Source organism: Hippocampus zosterae, chromosome 13, assembly GCF_025434085.1.
Source record: "Hippocampus zosterae strain Florida chromosome 13, ASM2543408v3, whole genome shotgun sequence".
NCBI lineage: Eukaryota > Metazoa > Chordata > Actinopteri > Syngnathiformes > Syngnathidae > Hippocampus > Hippocampus zosterae.
Window position 1 is genome coordinate 16,177,520 of NC_067463.1, and position 20,900 is coordinate 16,198,419.

Here is a 20,900-nt window from a genome sequence, read left to right on the forward strand (position 1 = left end):
TGCACGCTGAAGTAGTATTTATATGTTCCTTCACAACGGGGGAGAATGTATCAGGAAATGTAATACAGTATAGGGATGGATGAAGCGGCAATCTATTACTTTGGTCTTGTACAATCCGACTTGAGCGTTGACGGTCTGTCACATTTCACGCTGACACCAAGCGAACACTCAGAGCTCAGACACACGCTGTAATATCGACAGATTGGAGGCAAGAGTACGAGTCCGCGTGATCACTTAGCAGGTTAGTCGTCAAGAAAACGCACACAGATTGGCGAAAATGATATGCTAACGCCAGCCCGTAAATAGCGTTCGTTATTTCTTTGTTGTTTCTGGTTGGTAAGTTTTTGATTTCCATCTTTTACAGCTTTGCCTCTGTTTCGTTAAGTAACATGGCCGGCGATTGTGGCTGGTTCGGCAGACTCCAAAGTTTTTTTATTCTTATTTTTGCTTTTCGCTTATAACCACGCAGTTTAAGGGTGTTCGAGGCGTGGGTGGCAAGCAACTGAATTTTTTCCTCGGCGTTGGTCGCTGTAGGAGGAGGGGTTGCGTTATCTTTTCCAAGCTAACGAGCGACACTACGCAGGCACTCTGAACAAGTTTAATTTGTTGCTAAAGTGGTCAAAGTTGTCAGAAAGTCAGTTCGGCGATCGGCCAGGTTGAGAAAAGCAACTGCGTAATAGTATGGAATGTATTTAGAACGCAGTACGTTACGCGCACTTAACGTTAGCCTACCTCCAACAACATCACAGCGTTATGGGAGCTAGCGAGCGCTACTCCATCTCATGTTTATTAGCTTAGAGTATTTTCGCGTTTGTGGGGCGCGGTGTGATAGTTTTAGTCGACCTCAACCCACAGTAAACTTTGATTAATGATAGATACTGTACAACCGTGCTAAGTGAGCAAAGCGTTTAGTTGTTCACACAAACTGTATCCTAAAGCCTTCGGTAAAGTAGTAAATTGTCTTTTGACAGCGTGCTATAGCATTGTGATGTTAACTGTGTTACTTTTTGTTGTTGTTTTTCAAACTGCCTAAACTCCGACAAGATTCCTATGTGAGTGCAAACCAGTCGAAAAGAGGAAACCGAGGAAATCCCCCAAAAGGAAATGCCAATCGCAGCCACTGGCCAGTCGACAACTCAAGAGCCCAGAGTGTGCCCCCGGCTGCCTTCCACCCCAGAACCGGTCCCTAAAGGGGCTGATTTATTCGAAGAGGCGGGGGCGGCGGAGTCGGCAGAGCGAACAGAGTACGGGGGCGCGGAGGGGGCCAGAGGCTTTGGGGGCTATAGTTACAGCCACAGAGGCAGTCGGAGCTTACAGCCAGCATCCACCAACAGCTCTCCGCCGCAGTCTCCAGCCGCGTCCTCCTCTTTCCTATTCCACCCCTTCCACGGCCACCAAATGGCAATGGAGCCCCCCAGGACTCGATCGCGTTCCCGGTCTGGATATTACCAGCAGTATCCTGGTGGGAATGGAATTACTGGCAGCGGAATAATAGGAACTAACCAGCAAAATCCCCAGTTGTTGCAGCAGCAGCAGCACAGTGCCGGTGGTTGCTCACCCTCTGGGGCTCACAGCAGCCAAGCAGAGAACCAGCATCGAATCCTGGGAAGTAATGCCTCCCTAGGCATCCAGAGGCTTCTCCCTGTTCCTGGAGCTCTCCGCATCCCAACTGAAGGTGCGTTGTTATGCATGTGCTTACGAAGATATAAACGTACATTACCTTATACATAAAATGATATTATTCTGTTCACTTAAGTCTGTGTGTATTTACAGTGCAGGAGTGTAAAATTAGGGGTGGATGACATAGATTGTCAACGATTTTATTCTCACTGTTACTTTCACGATGGGCAATTTTACATTATCGAGCATTAATACTGTCTCAAAAGAAAACCCGAATGGGCCCATTGAATGGTTGCAAAGTCGATGGAAGTGATGAAAGTCCTCATTTGGCGAATCAGCATGCATAAATGGCAAAGGAGGAGGAAGTAATAAGTCTTAATTCTGGGAATCAGTAGGCAGAATTCAGTCATGTGACTCAACGGGGTCAGTCGAGCGCAAGATGACCTTGTTTGAAATTGTGGAAATGGAGGAGTTACCCATCAGTCTGGAAGTAAAGTAATTCGGAGTTGACAAAACTGACGTCAATCAAAAAAAGGGAAACATTTGTAAGATGTTCTGATAAATGGTCACCGTAAAACCAATCCGCTAACTCTTCAGTTCAACCACAAACTATATGAAAGATTATAATGACCTCACAAACAAGACTAACACTAAACAAAAGAAGTAAAGCTGAAACCCTCGCCGAGTTGAACAAAAAGACATTGTACCATGATGAAGCAAGTTAAGATTGGTTAAACATTACGCCTCATTCACGTACATTACTTAACGCGAGCTGGTAAAAGTTTGCTGGATGTTCATTATTCACTTAACGGTCGATTTTTACTCCACATCAGCATGACATGTGCGACGGAATCACATTTTTAATTAGTATCACTTTGGAAGCTATCTGTCAAAAGATCATTGCTCCATATTTGTCACTTCAAGTATATAAGCAATATGCCGAGAACAGCTGTATTTCTCTTCTCTGTTCAGGACATCCGCAAATTACATATTCCAGGGTGACATAAGTCCCACAAATCACCATATATCAAATCAAAGATTTTTTTTCTCTCATTTCGACTGTTGTAGTAGACTGAAATGGAATTCTTTGCATCCTACACGTTAACCTTAACTGATATGTTTCATGGAGAAACTAGATGAAATAAATTGTCCGAAATGTTCAACAGAAATCTCTTTAAACAACTTTACTCATTCTGAATGTCAGTTGAGAATTGTAGACCAGTACTTACTGTAGCTCAAAATGTGCTGATATCTGTTATAATGGAGTTATAGCAGACATTTAAGTGAAATAAACAATCATGAAAATCCGTGAAAGCACCCCATCTATCTATCATCTATCCATCCATCTATGTATCTCGGAAATGTCGTTTGGAGTCAGTGGTACAAAAACTAGTTAACAAGGCCTGTTAAAATGGGATTTTATTGAACAATTTTAAACCCACTGTGACTGTGTTTCTCTTAAACCCATGGGGTGGGAAATATATTTGCTGGTTGTATTTAACTTAAAATTGAGACTCGGGCTGCTTAAGTTTTTTACTTTTGGACACCACAATGTAGACAACTGTACATTTCTGAAAAATAAAAGCACATCTTTCGACTTTTCACCTCTGATCGGATCAGCCACTATTATATTTATATTTCATGTACATTTTCTGATCAGCCATAAATTTGACCAGCTCAGTGAAGTAAAACTTTGCAGTCACTTGTTTCTCACGTAAACATTTACCCGCGGTTTCCCACCACAAATTAATTTTGGCAGCTAGTTAAAAGATTTTGGCACTACCTGTCAGTCTGTAATGTATTAACTTCCTTTTGCTGCACAGAGAAGTTACTTAGCTCTTTGAGGCAAGTGTGAGTCTGCTCATCGACACCCATAACTCCTCTTTTGATGTGATATTGCAAATACAGTAACTCAGAATACAGCATGAATTTTTATAGTGTAATTGTGTTCTGCCCATTTGCTTGTGAATCACACTCCTTTGTTTTGAACAAGTTAACTTTTTGGCCTCTCCTGGACCATAGTTTCTGAGAACCACTCCTAAACATTGGCAAAAATGCTTCAGAATACTTTGTTGATGCTCAGTAAACTGAACACAAGCATTTATAGGAAATAAATGAGTTGTTTTGATTGACATGTTACTCCATTTTGTGAACTTGCTGATCGGTTCCAGTAATTGTTTTAATGCTTTCTATTTCAGCAAACGGCAGCAATCTCATCTGAAATTGTATTTTAAAAATGACTGTTCCGTGTCAACTTGTACCTCTGTAAAATAAGTTAGGATTTCCTTTTCATCCAAACAATGATATATATATTTTACTTTGTGCATTCATATTATGGCTGTCAACAACAAATCTTTTTGGAAAACACCTATCAATTATTCCATCGAATATTTGGACCCCCGCATGTCACCCAGTTGACAATCCCCCCCCCCCACACCCCTTTTAAATTTTGCTAAAGTTGATATATATTAAGATTGAACTCACTTGAAAGTAAAGATTGTAATATAAGCCAGGGTATGGTGCCATGCTCTCGTCAGCTCAAGAGCCCTTCACGGCCTTTAAGCCCCGAACCCACTGACCGGCAAACAACTGCAAGAGTTTTTCAACTCCCATCAAGTTTTGCGTTCCCATCAAGACTTTGTCAGGGGTCGGCAGACGTTCGCCAGTAGTTGTAGTCTTTTTTTTTTTTTCTTGTCGCAAGTAAATTTTGAACATTCAAAATTCCTTTGCGACAAGAAAAGTACAGGCGAAAGTATGGCGACCGTTTGTGACTGTGAACGAGAGAACGCAACATTAGCTGCCCTTGCAAATACTAGCAATTCTTCGCCGTTCAGTGGGATAGAGGCTTTAACGGCTGTTCCAATGGCCCACTAGCATTGGTCGTGAGGAGGACAAGGATTCAAAAATGATCCAGTATTGGCTGTCATGCTCTCCTGCTCTTTATTTATTTTTCTTACACATTTCACACAATTCTCACATTACTTTACAGTCACACGCCATGAATGCTTAGGGACTGTTGATAAGAGACGCGCTTTGTCTGCAGGGCGCGAGCTATGCTAAGCTAAGTTACCTGGCAACTTGGGCCACAACAAGTTAAACCAGGCATGATGATTTACCCGAAGAGGAAAGGCTCCAGTAAAGTAGTGACGCGATGTACTGTGATGAGAGTTTAGATTATTCAGTGCTAGGTTACTGAAAAAGTACCACTTTGTGAGCTGCACTCAGACACCGCGCTATTTGCAAAATGAATACACCACACATGATAGTCTATCACAAATGTACAGACGGGAAACATGGATAGTGGCTAAACACAGTTCGGTATGGCACAAACAAATTTGTTTATTGTTGTTTGTAAGAAATAACTATGATTTTGAACGCAATTATTAATATGAGAACATCTTCAACATGTAAATACGCTTCTTCATTTGTATGCTTGTCATTAAGCCATTATGCTGTTAGCCAATATTTAAAGGCTTACAAAACATAAATTACTTTCACGGCACATGTTCTTTAAAAAAGTGTTTCTTTTTGCAGGATATTTTGGTGTATAGAATAGCCTCTTGTAGCATTGTGGCAGCGGGCTGGTTGTCACTTTTTATTACAGTCTCTCCCCACTCCCAGAATGAGCCATGCTTGTGTGGAAGGTGGAAAGGGAAGTTGACATTCTTCAAGTGCTCGTCACCTGCATGAGGCATAACACCTAATGCTGTCCTGTACAGTACTCTCAGTTTGTCCCTCTCTTCTCCAGTGACTTCTTAGTGACTTTCTTAGGCTAAAATGTATTTTCATATACCATGAAAGTACAATATGTTTTCTTTATCATTGTTGATATGCTGTGCTATTAACAGTTCAGTCAAAGATGCATTAGGGGTATATTTACCTGTGCGCGCAGCGTCAATTCTGTTCCCCCTCAGTGACGGTGTGAATGTGAGTCGGAATGTTTTTCTGTCTCTGTATGTGCCCTGTGACTGACTGGCAACCAGTTTCGGGTGTAGCCTTGCTGTTGGGCTGACTTCGGCTGGGATAGACGGCAGCACCGCACGGTCCTTAACAGGATAAGCAATGTAGAAACTGAATCAATGGATTAAGTATAGGCTGAGGTTTTTATCTGTTCGTAATTAGTGGTAACAGTAAATTTCAAGTCGATGACAGTGATCAGCTGTGAGCATATTTACTTGTTCAAACATGGAGGAAATATGTGTGACAACAGCAAATCGGTCACCTTTTTTGCTCCGCTTTATTGGTAAGTTGTGAAAGTAAACCAAATGTAAACATCCTGTAATTTCTCAAGGATAATAATCAAATATCCCAGGCACCTCAACAATCACGCTTCAAAAACATCCCCCCCCCTGCACTCATATATTATATGGCCGCCGGATTTGCGAGTACCCACACTTGAAGATGGCGCGCATTATCCGCATATTTACTTGATAGATCGGGATTTCTTGTTTTCAGACACAATTTTTTCGTACCAAAAAGTTTAGTTTATTAAGGATCCCCATTAGTCTACACCGGAGACTATTCTTCCTGGGTTCCAGGCAATCACAAAACAAATCAAACAATACAGTACAGCATGATCAACAATAAAATTTTGAATCACAAATATAGCAACAAAAAAAACCCATTACAATTTACAAAATAATCTTCGTACCAAAGATTAAAAACAACAATTATGTCAGAGAAGAATACTTAGATCAGTATTTTCCAACCTTTGTGGAGCCAGAGTACCTATTTTACATACGAAAAATCTCACAGCCAACCATCACTTAAAAATAATAAAATTCAATGAATAGTGAAATAATGATCTTCTCATTTACTTATTCAGTTGCGTTCAAAAAGTTTTGGATGATTTTGATGTTATCCCGCCAAACAAGGTTTGCGGGAAGTGGCTTGCAAATACAGCATCTTCAGGGCCATGGGAATGCATATTTTAAAAAGCGGAAAATATAGTGAGCATGAAGAGCAGCCGCTTAAAGCTTTCCTTTATGGAGAAATTATTACTTTTGAATAAAAACTGGTAAATGCATACTTGGGTCGAAATAAAGTTGTCTATGCCTCTGTGTTGGAAAGATTAGACATGAAGTGGAACAGAGGCTGCTTGATTATTGGTCCAGCTGCATAAGAACGTATTGTAAATTTTCCAAGCTGGCCACTGGTCTGATTCTCGCTCAGCATTTCTTTTCACTGTCGAATTCATGTCTTACTTGCCTTTGGATCAAGCAACCCTTTCTGTGCCCCTGTGGTCTATTTTTGCTGGCCTCCTCGTGCACATTTGCCTAATGGATAGATCGTTTTAATGGACTGCCTGCAGCAGCATAGGGACCGACCCGTGTGCCACTCACTACCTTTATTCCACCACTCGTTGTCTGTCCTCTCCATCCTTCTGTCTGCTACAGAAGTGGAAACATGTTCTCTGCTTTGTACTTTCCTTTGTCTCGTCACCCAGGCAACCTAATCTGGTTTGAAAAATAAAATCTCTTTGCTTTGGTTGACCAAGTAGCTGGAGTTCCCGTCATCACTCCAAATAAACAACAAAGCAATCGCAAAAATTGCATTATTGCAGCCAATAACATAACCAAGAAGAGAGGAGGGTCTCTCCTTGAGAATAGTGGAGGATGTTGCTAGAAGCTGTTTAGATGCTATGTTTGGAGAGTTGAAAATAATTGGCTTGAAGCAAATATACAAGGAGGAATACCACTGATGGATAGAGACCAGAAACAGGAAGTTGGTTATTGTAATGAAAGGCATGGACAAATGTTAAGTGCATGAAAATATAAGAGTTGTGATTTCCTCATATTACAACATCCATCCATTGTCTGAACCGTTCATCCTCACGAGGATCACGGGCATGCTGGAGCCTATCCCTGCTGTCATCGGGGCGTAGGCAGGGTACACCTTGAACTGGTTATGAGCCAATCGCAGGGCACACATAGACGAACAACCATTCAAACACACACTCACACTCACACCTAGGGACAATTTAGAGTGTTCCATTAACTTGCCATGCATGTCTTTGGAATGTGGAAGGACCCCGGAGTGCCTGGAGAAAACCCACGCAGGCTTGAGGAGAACATGCACAACTCCACACAGGAAGGCCGGAGCACGGAATAGAGCCCTGGATCTCTGTACTTTGAGGCGGACATGCTAACCAGTTGACCTTCACACTGCCCCACGTTAGCGCAAATAGGAAAATTACAATTAAGTGTACCAAATTTACCAACCGTACAGTGTCCGATTTTCACATAGTATTCAAATAAATGGGTATGGTGTGACCTGTAAACTAGTGTAATTAATTGCTATGTTTTCATTTCATTGTAACAGTGATGGGATAAAAGTGAACTATATGCATCACTCTTTATGTCACTCTCAACATGTTCAGTTGGATTTAAATCTGCGCTTGTGGTAATTACAGAACTATTCTTTAATTGTCATGCTGAACCATCAAATTGCTCTTCATCTTCAACAAGCCGACAAGCAGATGACTGTAGCTTGTGTGGCAAACCTTTCTTAATCATGAGGCATTTATTTCAGGTGTTTTTCACGGGTGTATAGATATTTTAGATCCACCTCACTTAAGCGTTGGTGGCGAAAGCTATGACATATTTTCCCTGCTGTTCAAATATGGTACAATAATTTTGTGCTGAGAGTGACATGTCTTATGGATGTGTTTTCTTGGTCGGCCTTTACTTTCTGTGTGATTGTGTTCATTCCACCATTTCCCTATTGCGTGGTTGGCCTAGGCTGAAAAGCACTGACAGAAACAACACACTTGCGTATGAAATTATATAACTGCAGAAAATGTTCTGTCTGTGCACGTTAGTCAACAACTTGATGGAAGGTGAAGTAAGAACGATGACGGATGACATACCAAAGGGACACGTCAGTCAAAAAATTAAATCAACTTTTTAGATAGCGGGACTCTCAATATAATTAGACTGGTAGCTGTAGTCACATGGGCTTTTCAATTCGGTGACATTTTTTCATAAGCTTTTGCAGTAATAAGCAACAAGCAGGCTATTGCTGCTTCATCCAGGAAGTGGTTTGGGTGGAGACATTCGAAAGCCTAATGCCTTTTACACAAGAGTAAACGATTGCAGTAAAGAGTATTTCTGTGTTTAGCTCATAGTCTGGGATGCATAGCAGCTTTCGTAATTCTCTACTAAATTGAGGCTGTAAGACAAAACACAAAAAATGGAGGGAAGAATGAACAAATAGTGGGCAATGAAGCAGGAGAGCGGCAGAAGGCGAGGTTCACGGCAGGTAAGGCTGGGCAGATGTTACTTAGCTGCCTATTTTGAGCGTGGACACCAACTTGTTACTCGATTCTCTTTTGTGCCAAGGTGTGAAGTGTGCCTTGACGTGTTCAAGAGGGAGTGTGATGTGTGTGGGTATGCACTTGTGCTTCTCATATTTTCACTCAATCACCTCTTCACTTTCCTTAGATTAGATACTGGTATTTAAATATGGCACGGGATCTTTTTGTCCAATTTATAATGAGCAATGCTTACAAGACATTTCATTAGGTACGCAATCCAATGATAACCACTGAAAGTGATGTTTGTCAAATATCCCTTTTTTAAAAATCTGATAACACGAGAGGGGTCTACTTTTTTTCTTCATTTTCCCTTTCTTTTATTTCAGTGAATATGAAAATGTCCACATTCGAGTACATCTTGGTTAGGTACTGGTGACCCCAATTCAAATTCTGAGTTGGCTCTGGGTTCTGAAACATCTTGCCCAACATATGGCTAAACCAGTGATGCCCAATATGTCGGTCGTGATCAACCAGTACCTCGCGGACTGGTTACCAAGTCAATCGGGAGGGGTGTAGAGGGAAATGGGGGAGGGAAAAAAAGATTTGTGTGTCTGTGTGGAATTTTTTTCGGGTCATTGTTTCACTGAAAATATTCCACATCCTCAAATGTTAGCCTTTAAAGAGTAAATATTCTCAGATTTTTGTAGTTCATGAAAACAGTTGTATTTGAACAAAATAAGACATTTTCTAAATTTGTTTTTACTTTGGAAAACAATATGAGCAACAATGTTCCAATTTTCTGATCGTAGGGACCAAACCAATAATCAGTCATTTTAATCTATATATTTGGGGGACAAAAAACAAATTACGGACCATTAGGCACACGGTATGCTAGTACGCAATTATCAATGAGTGAGTCTATTAAAACAAACCAAAAAAAATCATACAAAATACACATTTTTGTGAAGCAGTTTGTTATTTTATTGTGACTGTGCAGTATGTTTACTTGATTTTATTTGCATTATCACTATTAAGCTAGATTCTGACAGGACATGAAATCCCAGGATGTGGCACGCCTGAACAATGTTGTGATTGTACTATAACAAATCCGTATGCGTCACTGCCCGCATGGAGAATTGTGTGATTATTTGATTTGCATACACTTACACACGGACACTTCTGCTTTGACGTCAGGGCTTTCAACACGGGCTGATTTTGATCAACCAAATTAGCTTTCGCCAGCGTGGTGGGCATGGGAAACATTAACCTCGCCAAACCGTATTTCAACTCGCCATTACGACGTGGGGAGCATAAACACTGGAATTGTTCAGCCATGGCTGAGGTCTGCACTGCACTAAAAGCCATCCCAGTTATCTTTGCAAAAGTGAATGTTTTGATTCATCTCTTACATTTGATTGTGCCCGTGCACCTAATGATGTGGATATTGAGTGCATTTGACCACCAAATATCTGCTGCTTGTCACTGACCTTAAAGAAAGGGGCAGATAGATGGGGAAAGACTAGGAGAGGTGGACACAGATGATGTGGTAGTGCTAAGCATAGAAATGTGGATGCTGTGAGATGAAGCAGCAGGGGTGCATGGGAGAGAGAGACAGGATGGCAGAAAGGGGAGGGTGATGAAGTGATGAGGGTGTCTGAGGGAAGAGCAGAGGGAGAGTGAAAAAGGGAGGAGAGGTGAAGGAAATGGATAGAAATAGCTGATGCACTCTGAGGCATACAGAAAATCAATTGCAGTCAAGAGGGGAAGCCACAGTCCCCATCCGGTGCCCGTGCTCTCTTCTCTCACCTCACTCCGTCCTGTTTTGTTTTGTTTTTTAACTCCCTCAACTTGATCTCCCCCTCTTCTGACTTTTCCTCCCCATAGATCACTCTTTCACGTGCATTTTTAACCTCCTTACCTTCCACTGTACAAGGCTCTCACAAGTGTCATTCCCATAACCTTTAAAAGTTAACATTTGAAAATTCTGATGTGTCCCTTTAGACTTGGAGCACATAGTAGGTCGTGCATATCACCTTCCAGGGATGTCGTGTGATTAGACAGTCTTTTTGAAAACATTGCTTGTTCTTCAACTGTAAATAGCTCCACTCTGTAGATAGCTCAACAATTTCTCTTGCCAGTGTGCACTTTGTTTCACACACATGCTCAACACTGGCTAAACTGAGTTTGTGCTGGGATCTGCAAGAACTATGTCTGTGTTTCTCAAATGGAGCACATTGCTATTTGTTTCTCACCTAGAGCTTCATGCTCGAGAATACTGGAGACAAGTTTGCAGTGTAAAAACGGCATCAAGACCCGAGATACGGAATGGAAATGTAACATTTCATGTTCAATCTACAATATCATTTCATTAATTATTTTGTTTTGCGGGGGAGGGGCGTAAACGTCCACTTTCCAGTTCTTAGTAGATTCCTCCTGTTCTATGGTCCCCTTTGCAGAGAAACTGAAGTGTGTGGTGTATACAGTCTCTGTTCATCCAACAGGGGACATGATGTCATCTAAACATTTGAAACCTGTTCTCGAACTTCTGTGTCGTGCTCCCAAGGGTGACTGTGACTGAATGACTGGCCTCTGACTCAATTTACTGGACTCTGACAATGTGCAAGTGAGCGCCTATTCAAGGAGAGAGCAGGTTTTTTGCCCATTGTGAGTGGTGAATGAGTGTTCTGCAAATGCAGCCACTGAATCCCATGACTACTTCACCAGTCATCTGGCCCAGATCATCCAAATGCGAATACCCTTTTAACTTGTTTCCTCTTCACTAATGTTAGCTTTACTTACCTCAACCTTTTCCATTCGTTTACCTTTTTTGCTCCGGGGAGTGGAGTTGGAATGGAAAGGCTCTCTTCAGGACTGAAGAATTCAGTGGTTCAAACCTCGGTGTGCCTGCCTCTTTGTTGTCAATCATGGATTTTTTTTTCAAAAGGGAGTGCAAGAGCAGGAAGACCTCTGCAAACAAACTGCCATTTAGCATTTTAAAATCTGTTTTTGTATGTTCTCCCTTTTAGTTTAATATTCTCAATCTCAATAGTAAAGGTAGCCTTGTGTGGCGTGCCCTTGGGAGTGCTTACCCTTGGACTGTATACTAATGCCACCATCTGTGGTAAGGACGTTCCCAGCTAAAGACGCGCTCAAGACAAAGGCAAAAACAAAAGCCAGACTGAATAAATAGACAAGACGATATAAAGATGAAAGGATCGTGGAAAAACAAACGAGTAAAAGTCTTAGCCGCGGTATCATCAGAAAGCTCCTCTAATCTGGGATTACTCTGTTGATTTTGCATGTGTCTGCGTGCGTGTGCGCATCTGTACTGTCTCTAATCTGAGAGAAGACTGTACCATATGTGTTTTGGTCACTTTTGTGTGGCACAAACAAGTTGTTTTTTTCCTGTGATATTTGATTCTCCCATGCCCAAGAAAAACAACTGTAGCTGGAGATAAAGAAGAGAGTGATGGGTTGTGATTATACTGTATTATTCTTTTTCAGAAATGGCGTGAACATGTTTTTTTTCCCAATGCATCTTCTGAATAATGACTGGTCATCTTTATTGAACGATGATGGCCTTTCACATGAATGTGTGAACACAATTTAGTAAACAACAGATATTTACAGACGTATTGCAGCTTCATCTTTCAATGTGTTGAATTCTTTTTCCTTTGTATAGGCGCCTCGGATGGGTCTTACCATTGCCACCAAGAGCATGCATATGGGGAGAGTGACAAGGTAAGCTGCTGTTAGATTTTTTTTTTACATTTGTTACAGAAAATTTGTAACAGGGAACGCTTCAACTCTGTTTGGTTTGAAAATGCTTATCAAAGTTAATAAATTACGAAGAGCACAGAATTGTTGTTAAATAAACATGGAAATTGTACAACAGCATCTGTAAATAGAAGACATGAGCATACATGTAAAGTGTTTAGTCTGTGCAAGTCCATCACACTTATCACATTTGTGCTTCTAATGTTTTCTCAGTTTTACATTTGCTGTCTATCATCACCGGGGGCTATTTTTGATAATGTTGTCACTTAAATGTGAAACTTTCAAAAGGCAAAGAAAAAAAACATTTGTTTTCTCCTCTTTACTCATGTTGCTCTGTAAGCAAAAGGTCAACTTTTTTTTTTTTTACATTCATTCATTCATCTTCCGAACCGCTTGATCTTCACTAGGGTCGCGAGGGGTGCTAGAGCCTATCCCAGCTGTCTCCGGGCAAGGGATACTCGTAGCACTTAATAGAACTACATCGACATAATAAAAATAGTCAGATGAGTTGCAAAGCAGTGGAGGAGAGAGAAGGGGAGGCAGGATGCTGAGGAAGGTGTTGCAATGAGCTTGCATGGAGGGGAGGGTGGTCGCATGAGGCCAAAAGCAGGGAGGGGGTTTTGCTAATGATTTCACTTCCAGCTGTGGGGCTTGCTTGGAGTGAGAAATGGGAAGGAAGAGAGGAACAGTGGCAGATGAAACAAAATGAGCTTTCAAATCTTGTTGATAGAAAGAGAAGACGTGGGGGAGGGCTAGGTGTTTGTGAAAGCATGCCTGCAAATATTAATGTTTCTGTTTAAGAAAATGACCATATTTGCTCTGTGTGCTGCACACCGATAATTTTAGTCTGACCTATTTGGTTTTTGTTCTTTTTCTGAGGTGTGTCTCAGCCTTCACTGTAATTTGGATCTCAGCATTGAGAGCAAGGTCTCAACAGCTGCCTGCCGCAGTTAGTCCATGTATGCAAGTGTTGACATAGCCAAGCAGAACATGGAAGGGCGTGTCTGTTCTCATGCTTCAGGGTGTCTTTCCTGCCTGATATTTGCTCTCAACTCAATGTGGACGGTGCAAAAAGCAACAAGGGTGTGTTTTTGTGGTCCTCACACTGCAGAATGTGCTGTATTATCACCCCAGTGCAGTTCGGTTTTTCTAAGCTGTGCTGCAAGGCACTGTGTGTTCATCTTCTGTCAGCAGGCTTTTTTTTTCTTCCTGTGTGTACCCTGACATTTTGGGTTTATTGGAAACATGTTTGCACCAGCGGTGTGTATTCGGAGAGAGTATGCTGGTTCAATATAGGACCATGGAAAGCCATATTGCTGGAAGACTCTCTTGCTCTCACACATGCACATTCTTTGTCAGAGAAGAGTTCTCTCCCCCCTAACGTTGGGAGACAACCCTATCAAACTTTCATACTAATGGGAAAATGTGTGTGTGTGCGTGTGTGTGTGTGTGTTTCTCTCTGCAGCCTGTTCTCCAGCTGTTTTCTTTTAACCAGTGGTGACCAACCACCGGTCCGCGAACCACGACCGGGCTGCACAGAGACAGACCAAAAATAAATAAATATCCAGCGCAGCAATCCCTCACAGGCCCCAACCATGCCGATTACATTTCGAAAGGCAATACAAGTGGGCTGGGTAATTATTTGACAGAGATTTGGATGTCATGTGACCAGCTGTGAGCATATTTACTCCATCAGCCATGCAGGAAATGTCCAGCTGTTGCCTCTAACTTGGGTTTGCAAGTTGAAGTAAATGGAATCCTCCAATAAATGAGAGAAAAAGCAGTAAACAAAGGGTAATAGTAATAGTAACCATCACCGACCACGCAGCTAAATGCGCAGCTGATGGGCAGCCATGACTTGACGTCATGGCTGCCATCGCTTGTGTAGTTGTTTTGAGGGACGTGTAGGAAACCGTTCTGCAAAGTGTGTTGTCATCAACAAGGCAATACAACAAACCTGTTGAATCATTTGAGCAAGTGGCACCCAAGTGATGAAGTGAAAAGCATGAAAATAGGAGCAGTTTGCACAGCCTCCCCACATAAACATTAGCAGCCACGATAGCAGCATTTAATTGTCATCTTTTGATCATTCACATTTGCAATTAGCAAATGTGGATGATCAAAATTATGTTTACATTTTAAGGCATATTCATATTTCTGAGGAGTCCATTATTAGTAGTTGACTGTGCTATTTTATATTGTTTGACATTCGCCGTACCATTGAATAAAAATGCTTGAAATTAATGTGCAGTAAAATGTAGTACGTAAGAAAAGCAATGTAAAGTCGATTTTTATAGCCATCAAACAATTTTGCTTATTTCCATGATTGTCTCCGGTTAAATGCACATGATACTCGGTTGTTCTAGTTAGTTGTTCTACTCCATGTGGTCTAGCACGTGAACTGGAAGATGACTGTGTGCTGACACATGTGCTTTTGTGCTGAGCGGGAGTCATTGCCTTACAGTAAGTGTTGTGACTCACAGATGACTTGATAGTGCTGACCGAGGATTTATACTTCATCTTAACCTAGATGACTACTCTGGGAGTATGCATGCACGTTGTCTCAGTTTTGTGTCACAGTCTTTTGTCGTAGCTTTGGGAAACTAGAGCCAGTCAGTTGTGGGTGTGGATGAATGACTCCCTTATGGGCCTGTGAGAGCGTGTCCTGCCTTTTTCCTCATTTCCTCACTGCAAGAGGAAGTGACTGTGGGCCCAGAGGGCCTCTGAGCACTGGTGGTGCAATGTGCTCACACTCTTTCACACCAACAGAGGTGTGCACATACAGGAAATGCCATGAGTCACAAAGACGCGGTGTGTCTCAGCAGTTGTATGGATTGTTGGCCAGAGGGATGGAAGAGCACAGTGAAATTGATTTGATTCGAGCGTCATGGGTCACAAACCGCAACCCCCTTTCTCTCACCCTCATCTTCCTTTCTCACTCTCCTCCACTTTTCCACCCCTGTCTTCCCAGAGTGAGGAAAGCCCCAGTCCAAAGCGCCAGAGGCTGTCCGGTCATGCTGTCTTGGAACAGCTAACTTCTTCCGCCCCACCGCCATCTACCCCTTCTCCCCCCATTCGCCCTTGGGAGTTGGGACCTCCAAGCAGGAGATCGTCTCACCCCCACGCACACTACCACCAAGAAAGATCCCTCACACCTGCTCGTCACAGACGCAGGTAGGCAGCTTTGAAGATTTTTTGCAACTGATTTCTACATCTGGAACTTGTTGGAGGGAACAAAACTTGCAACTTTTACATGTGGATTTACTGACCCCTCTAAATTGAAAAAATATCATTTTCTATCAAATTCAAAATGTATTCATGCTCAAAACTAACATCGGTTGCACAAACAAACATCACTTGCACACAAATGCGCTGTTTTCAAACTAAGAACAAAACTAAAAACTTAAATTTGACTCAATAATTGTGTGTATCTTGCCCTTCATTGAATCACTGAAACGGGCTCACTGGAAGCTTGGGGTGGTGAACCACTGTTTGAGATGAGGGCATACATGATCCCTAAATGTAAACCCTTGATTCCCCCTGCCCTAGCCCCCCTGTTAGGCGTCAGCGTGGCCGCCTATCCAGACCGACTCGCCACTTGCCTCCCCATCATCACCCCTCGACCCAAGGCCCTGGACCCCACCCTTTGCCATCGGAGCTCCAGGATGAGAACTTTCAACGCAACCCACATTCCTCCACACACCAGACGTACCCAACGCACACCTACAGTCACCCCCCCACACATGGAAGTGGGGGTTCAGAGGATCTCCGAGCATTCCATCCTCCCACCTTGTCCCCTCGACTACTGCACCCAGCTGCACACCACCACCATCAGCAGCAACAGCATCATGCAACGTCACAGCAAGGAGCCATGGTCCTGGACTTGCGTGAACAGGTATGCCTCAGATCTGTTTGTGCTTGTGCCTGTGCCTGTGCCTGCGCGTGTGTTTTAACTGTTGTCTTGCTTATTTCCAGCTTCAGCAGGGCAGTGTACCGGTCTCCTACACTGTGACCCCAGTCGCACCTCATGGCCTTGCAGCACCGCTGTGTAACGGTCAGCACCTTCCCCCCAGCTGCTCTTCACAACAACAAGTTCCTGCCTGTAGCGTGGTATTCAGCACTGGACAACATTACCACCCGGTAAGAGTAGCCTGTGGGAGTGTTTTCTTTAAGATCTTCAGAATCTGCAAATGAGAGATTGTTTTCTTGTTTGACATTGCCTCCTTGTGACAAGGTGTGGTATATCAGGATCATTCGCTGACAGCGTTATCCCTTTTGTGGTGTCCAATTTTCAGATGCTACAGGCATGTTCAATGCAACATTTGCCAGTGCCCTATGCCTTTCCCTCTCTGCTCTCCAGCGACCCTCAGTTTCTTCTTTCCCCTCCACCCCACCTCGCTCATCACCCGCCACACCTCCACACACACAGTCAGTTCTTGCCATTCCAGACGCAGCAGCCACGATCGGTAATAGATGTACCTTGTCCTTAACTTTATTGTTTGTTTCATTGTTCCATGATATTGTAAATTTCAATTTGATATTATTTTCTCAGCCTTTACAGAGGATTGAAAATGAGGTTGAACTTCTAGGAGAGCAGCTCTCAGTCGGTGGAGGGTTTGGCTATGGCCATCACCACCACCACCATCACCACCAACCTCCCTCCACTCTCCCACCATCCACACCACTCCAGTTTCTTTCGCACCATGACCCCCTTTCACAAGAGCTCTTCACAGTGGTGAGTACATCGATTTAGGACTGATAGTTTGGGATTATAAATATAATTTTGAACACATTTGTGGGGAATCAATTTTTGGCTCTAATCTTCCACAGCCGTATCCACACTTCATGCCACGGCGATTCACAAATCGGCGCTACGCTGCTCGTTCCCAGCAGGCTGTGCCCCCTTCAAGTTACCACCCGAGCTTCCTGCCTTACTTCTTGTGAGTGTTTTTAACCTAATTGTTTTGTTGGATCCATACAGAAGAATACATGAGGGAAACATTTCCCTTTTCCTCTTTTCAACCAGGTCCATGCTCCCCGTGCCACCAAACGTAGGTCCCACCATTAGTCTGGAGCTTGATGTTGATGATGGAGAAGTGGAAAACTATGAGGTACTTTGACTTTTAGTGATATTAGGGTTTCCAGCATCTCTGTGCTGTTGAATGTGCAACTGTAAGAAGAGTTCTGCCATGAAATATCTGTTCTAAAAATTGTCCCCTCCTGTTGTTTATGAAATTTCCAGGCCTTGCTGAACCTTGCAGAGCGTCTTGGAGAGGCCAAGCCCCGTGGCCTAACTAAGGCTGATATTGAACAGCTCCCATCGTACAGATTCAACCCCAATAACCACCAGTCTGAGCAAACACTGTGAGTGTCTCCAAAGGCATGCTCTTGTGTTGATATGATGCTGTGTGAAATGGGATCAACCTCGTTGTGTGAAAAATCTGGAGGATACTTAAACACTGGAAAGCGTTCAGAGATGTAACGGCAAAACATTCATGGGTTATATTGTTTTAGTTAAAAAGGTCATTGAACGGCCTTCTAGCATATTGGTCAACATCTGTAAGTAATTACATTGTGAAATGGTATTTGCGACTGTAGAACCTACAATCCAGTTTCGTTACTCCGAAAAATCGTTGAAAATATTTGAAAATTTCCTACTTAAATAGAAACAGTGCAAAGTAGGGCTGAACCGTTATTAATTAACCGTTGAATAATCGAATCGTGACTTCTTTTTGTTTTTGTTTGTTCATTTTTAATTACATTAATTACCTTGTAAACATTATATATTAAATCACAATATTAAGTACATTGTTTTTTAAAAATCGTTGAACCCTGTGGAAGAATAATTGGGTATGTGGTGGTATATGTATAAATTCAATGTTTGCTTTATACAGGGGATGAAGAGAAAGTCTACACACCCCATTCAGATGCTAGGTTCTTGTGATTTAAGAAAGTGAGACCAAGACAAATCATTTCAAAACCTTCCACAATTGTGACCGATAACCTGTACAACTCAATTAAAAAACAGAGATCTTGTCCCAGTTTAGGCACAAATCTGGGCCAGTTTAGTTGAACATAAAATTGAGAACTTGCATTTTCTGACCAGTTAAGTGAAATTGTATTTCCAGCACAGTAGTTAGGAATCACTATTATAGTATCCACCTTAATTCCATTTGCACTTTAGGGTTGATAATTAACCACAAGTAATGGTATGGTACAATTTAATTAAGTTTGACTACTTTCTACTCCTCTCCTGACCGGCACAACAAGTGTGTCAGTATGGGATCATGTCTGTTAAAAAGAATTAAATCAATTAATTCATCCATCAATCACCCAGGTGTGTGGTCTGCATGTGTGACTTTGAGTCCCGCCAGCTCTTAAGAGTTCTGCCTTGCAATCACGAGTTCCATGCCAAGTGTGTAGACAAGTGGCTTAAGGTGAGTAGATTTTCAAGACACTAAAATTCAAAGTAAAAGTCAGTGAATAATAATAATAATGTTGATGACAATGAACATGCTGGGATTTGTGTGCACCTGGTCTAACATACATGCACTAGTTAATTGTTTGCTTTATATTAAACTTATTTAAGACCAGAATGTTTCTCATTTGTATTCTCAATAGATGCAGTATAATACATGACCCTCATTACTTGATTCTGTGTCATGTCCAGGCTAATCGTACTTGCCCCATCTGTCGAGCTGATGCATCCGAGGTCCAACGGGACTCTGAGTGACTCCCTGATTTCTATTTTGATGCGCCACGTAAATGTTGAACTTCTCTCCAGTCATCATGCACATACATGGACCAGTATTCCTAACCCGCACATCCAAAAAGGACGATGAGCAGTACACTTTTCTGCATATTGCTTCAAATTTGGAAAAATAAGCCCTTCACACTGCTCCACCTGCACCTAATGGTGTAGATAAAACACATATAAGTGCACTCCATTTACTGTGCACTTGTTACTAATAATGGCCTTTGAAGCACACACAGCACAGACATTGTATTATTCGTAGAAAACAGAAGCTTCTGTATACTAGTAGTAACAAACTTTGCAGGAGGAATTGCAGTCCAAAGATTTCGTTGTTGCTGTTCTTGTGGAAAACACCCATCTTTAATACAGTAGCACAAATTGTTGTCTCGGTTCATTGCGATTGACATTGTTGGTTAATTTTTATTTCTGTATGTGCATTTTAGCATTCCTCTGCGTGAGATCAGCCTGAATGGGATAAGAAAAAAATATATTGTACACTGTGCTTTGACCATCGCGACCAACTTTGGAACATCAAATAATTTAGGCTACTTTATGCTCCGTAAACCTACGTGTTTTTCTGGCTTCCCCTGTAGGTATGGAGGGTACAATCTCTTTCATGACCTTTCGACACACATAATCTGCTCTTGCTAAGGTTCATGCCCATATGCCACACACAACGTACCGGTACATGATATTCATCTTAGACACAGGAAGGCTTTATGGTGTAATTTATGACTATTTATTACAATTTCTAATTTGGCTCAGTAACAACCAACCAGATGCTTTAAAGAGAATGGATGATTTCAAGTGTATCTTTTCATTTTTTGGGGGCGTTTTGCACCACACATCACGCTGATGTAATAAAATTAATTTTGGCTTCCCCAATTGTGCTTTATTTTTTTAAATAACCTGACCTGCTATTTTCCATCACTCATGTCACATGCATGGAAAATTAGTTTTTGTCATCAAAGGGGACTGGATGTTTCCATTGTGTCTTTGAAATGTGTTTTACTGTTTTCTGTTGCTTGGTACCCTAGCAGTTACCTCAGTCCCACTATTTATGGCTTTCCAGACAATATTACAACCACAAGTTATTGCATTTTGCTGACTTTTTTCCCATGCAATTTCTTTATTTCACTATGAAACACTATTAACATGGTGTCATAGTACTTATGTGTTATATCTGTAACCAACATCATTTGAAGGCCTGTAATGATGATGCTGACATTTTTAACAAACCTTTGTACATTTTGTATGAGAGTTATTACTAGTTATACTTTATAAAGTAGTGCAATGGTTTCCTTAATCCCTTATCCTGTCTTTTGTATTGCAAAAGCTGGTTGAATAATAAATGTATAACATTCTTCTGGTTTTTTAAAAACTTATTCTGTCTTCGCTTTCACACTGTTTTAGTTCGCGTGTGCTTTTTAAAACTATCCTCTTCGAGACATGCATAATGTTTATTCGAGGAGGCCACGTTCAACAGCATTAATT

At 41.8% G+C, this 20,900-nt stretch overlaps 1 protein-coding gene across 3 annotated transcripts; it reads left to right on the forward strand.

The window, feature by feature from the left end:
- Nucleotides 1-86: 86 nt before the first annotated feature.
- rnf38 (ring finger protein 38) lies at nt 87-20,770 on the forward strand. 3 transcript variants are annotated; one of them, XM_052084886.1, is made up of 13 exons: nt 87-241; nt 1,045-1,675; nt 12,558-12,616; nt 15,624-15,826; nt 16,202-16,547; nt 16,628-16,792; nt 16,948-17,118; nt 17,205-17,387; nt 17,483-17,592; nt 17,679-17,763; nt 17,895-18,016; nt 18,990-19,089; nt 19,323-20,770. In XM_052084886.1, exons 2-13 carry the CDS (start codon nt 1,105-1,107, stop codon nt 19,383-19,385), a joined length of 2,178 nt encoding a protein of 725 aa, XP_051940846.1. In that variant the 5' UTR covers nt 87-241; nt 1,045-1,104; the 3' UTR covers nt 19,386-20,770. The 3 variants fall into 3 exon arrangements, with proteins under 3 accessions (XP_051940846.1, XP_051940844.1, XP_051940845.1); XM_052084884.1 differs by lacking the exon at nt 18,990-19,089; XM_052084885.1 differs by lacking the exon at nt 18,990-19,089 and having other exon boundaries at nt 141-336.
- The last annotated feature ends 130 nt before the right edge of the window (nt 20,771-20,900 follow it).

What these genes read in the sequence shown, in the direction of transcription:
- rnf38 (XM_052084884.1), top strand. Translation starts at nt 1,105, where the DNA reads ATGCCAATCGCAGCCACTGGCCAGTCGACAACTCAAGAGCCCAGAGTG. An exon ending in AGCTTCCTGCCTTACTTCTT is followed by an intron (nt 17,593 to 17,678) that starts GTGAGTGTTTTT and finishes CTTTTCAACCAG; the next exon opens with GTCCATGCTCCCCGTGCCAC. An exon ending in CACCAGTCTGAGCAAACACT is followed by an intron (nt 18,017 to 19,322) that starts GTGAGTGTCTCC and finishes TGTCATGTCCAG; the next exon opens with GCTAATCGTACTTGCCCCAT.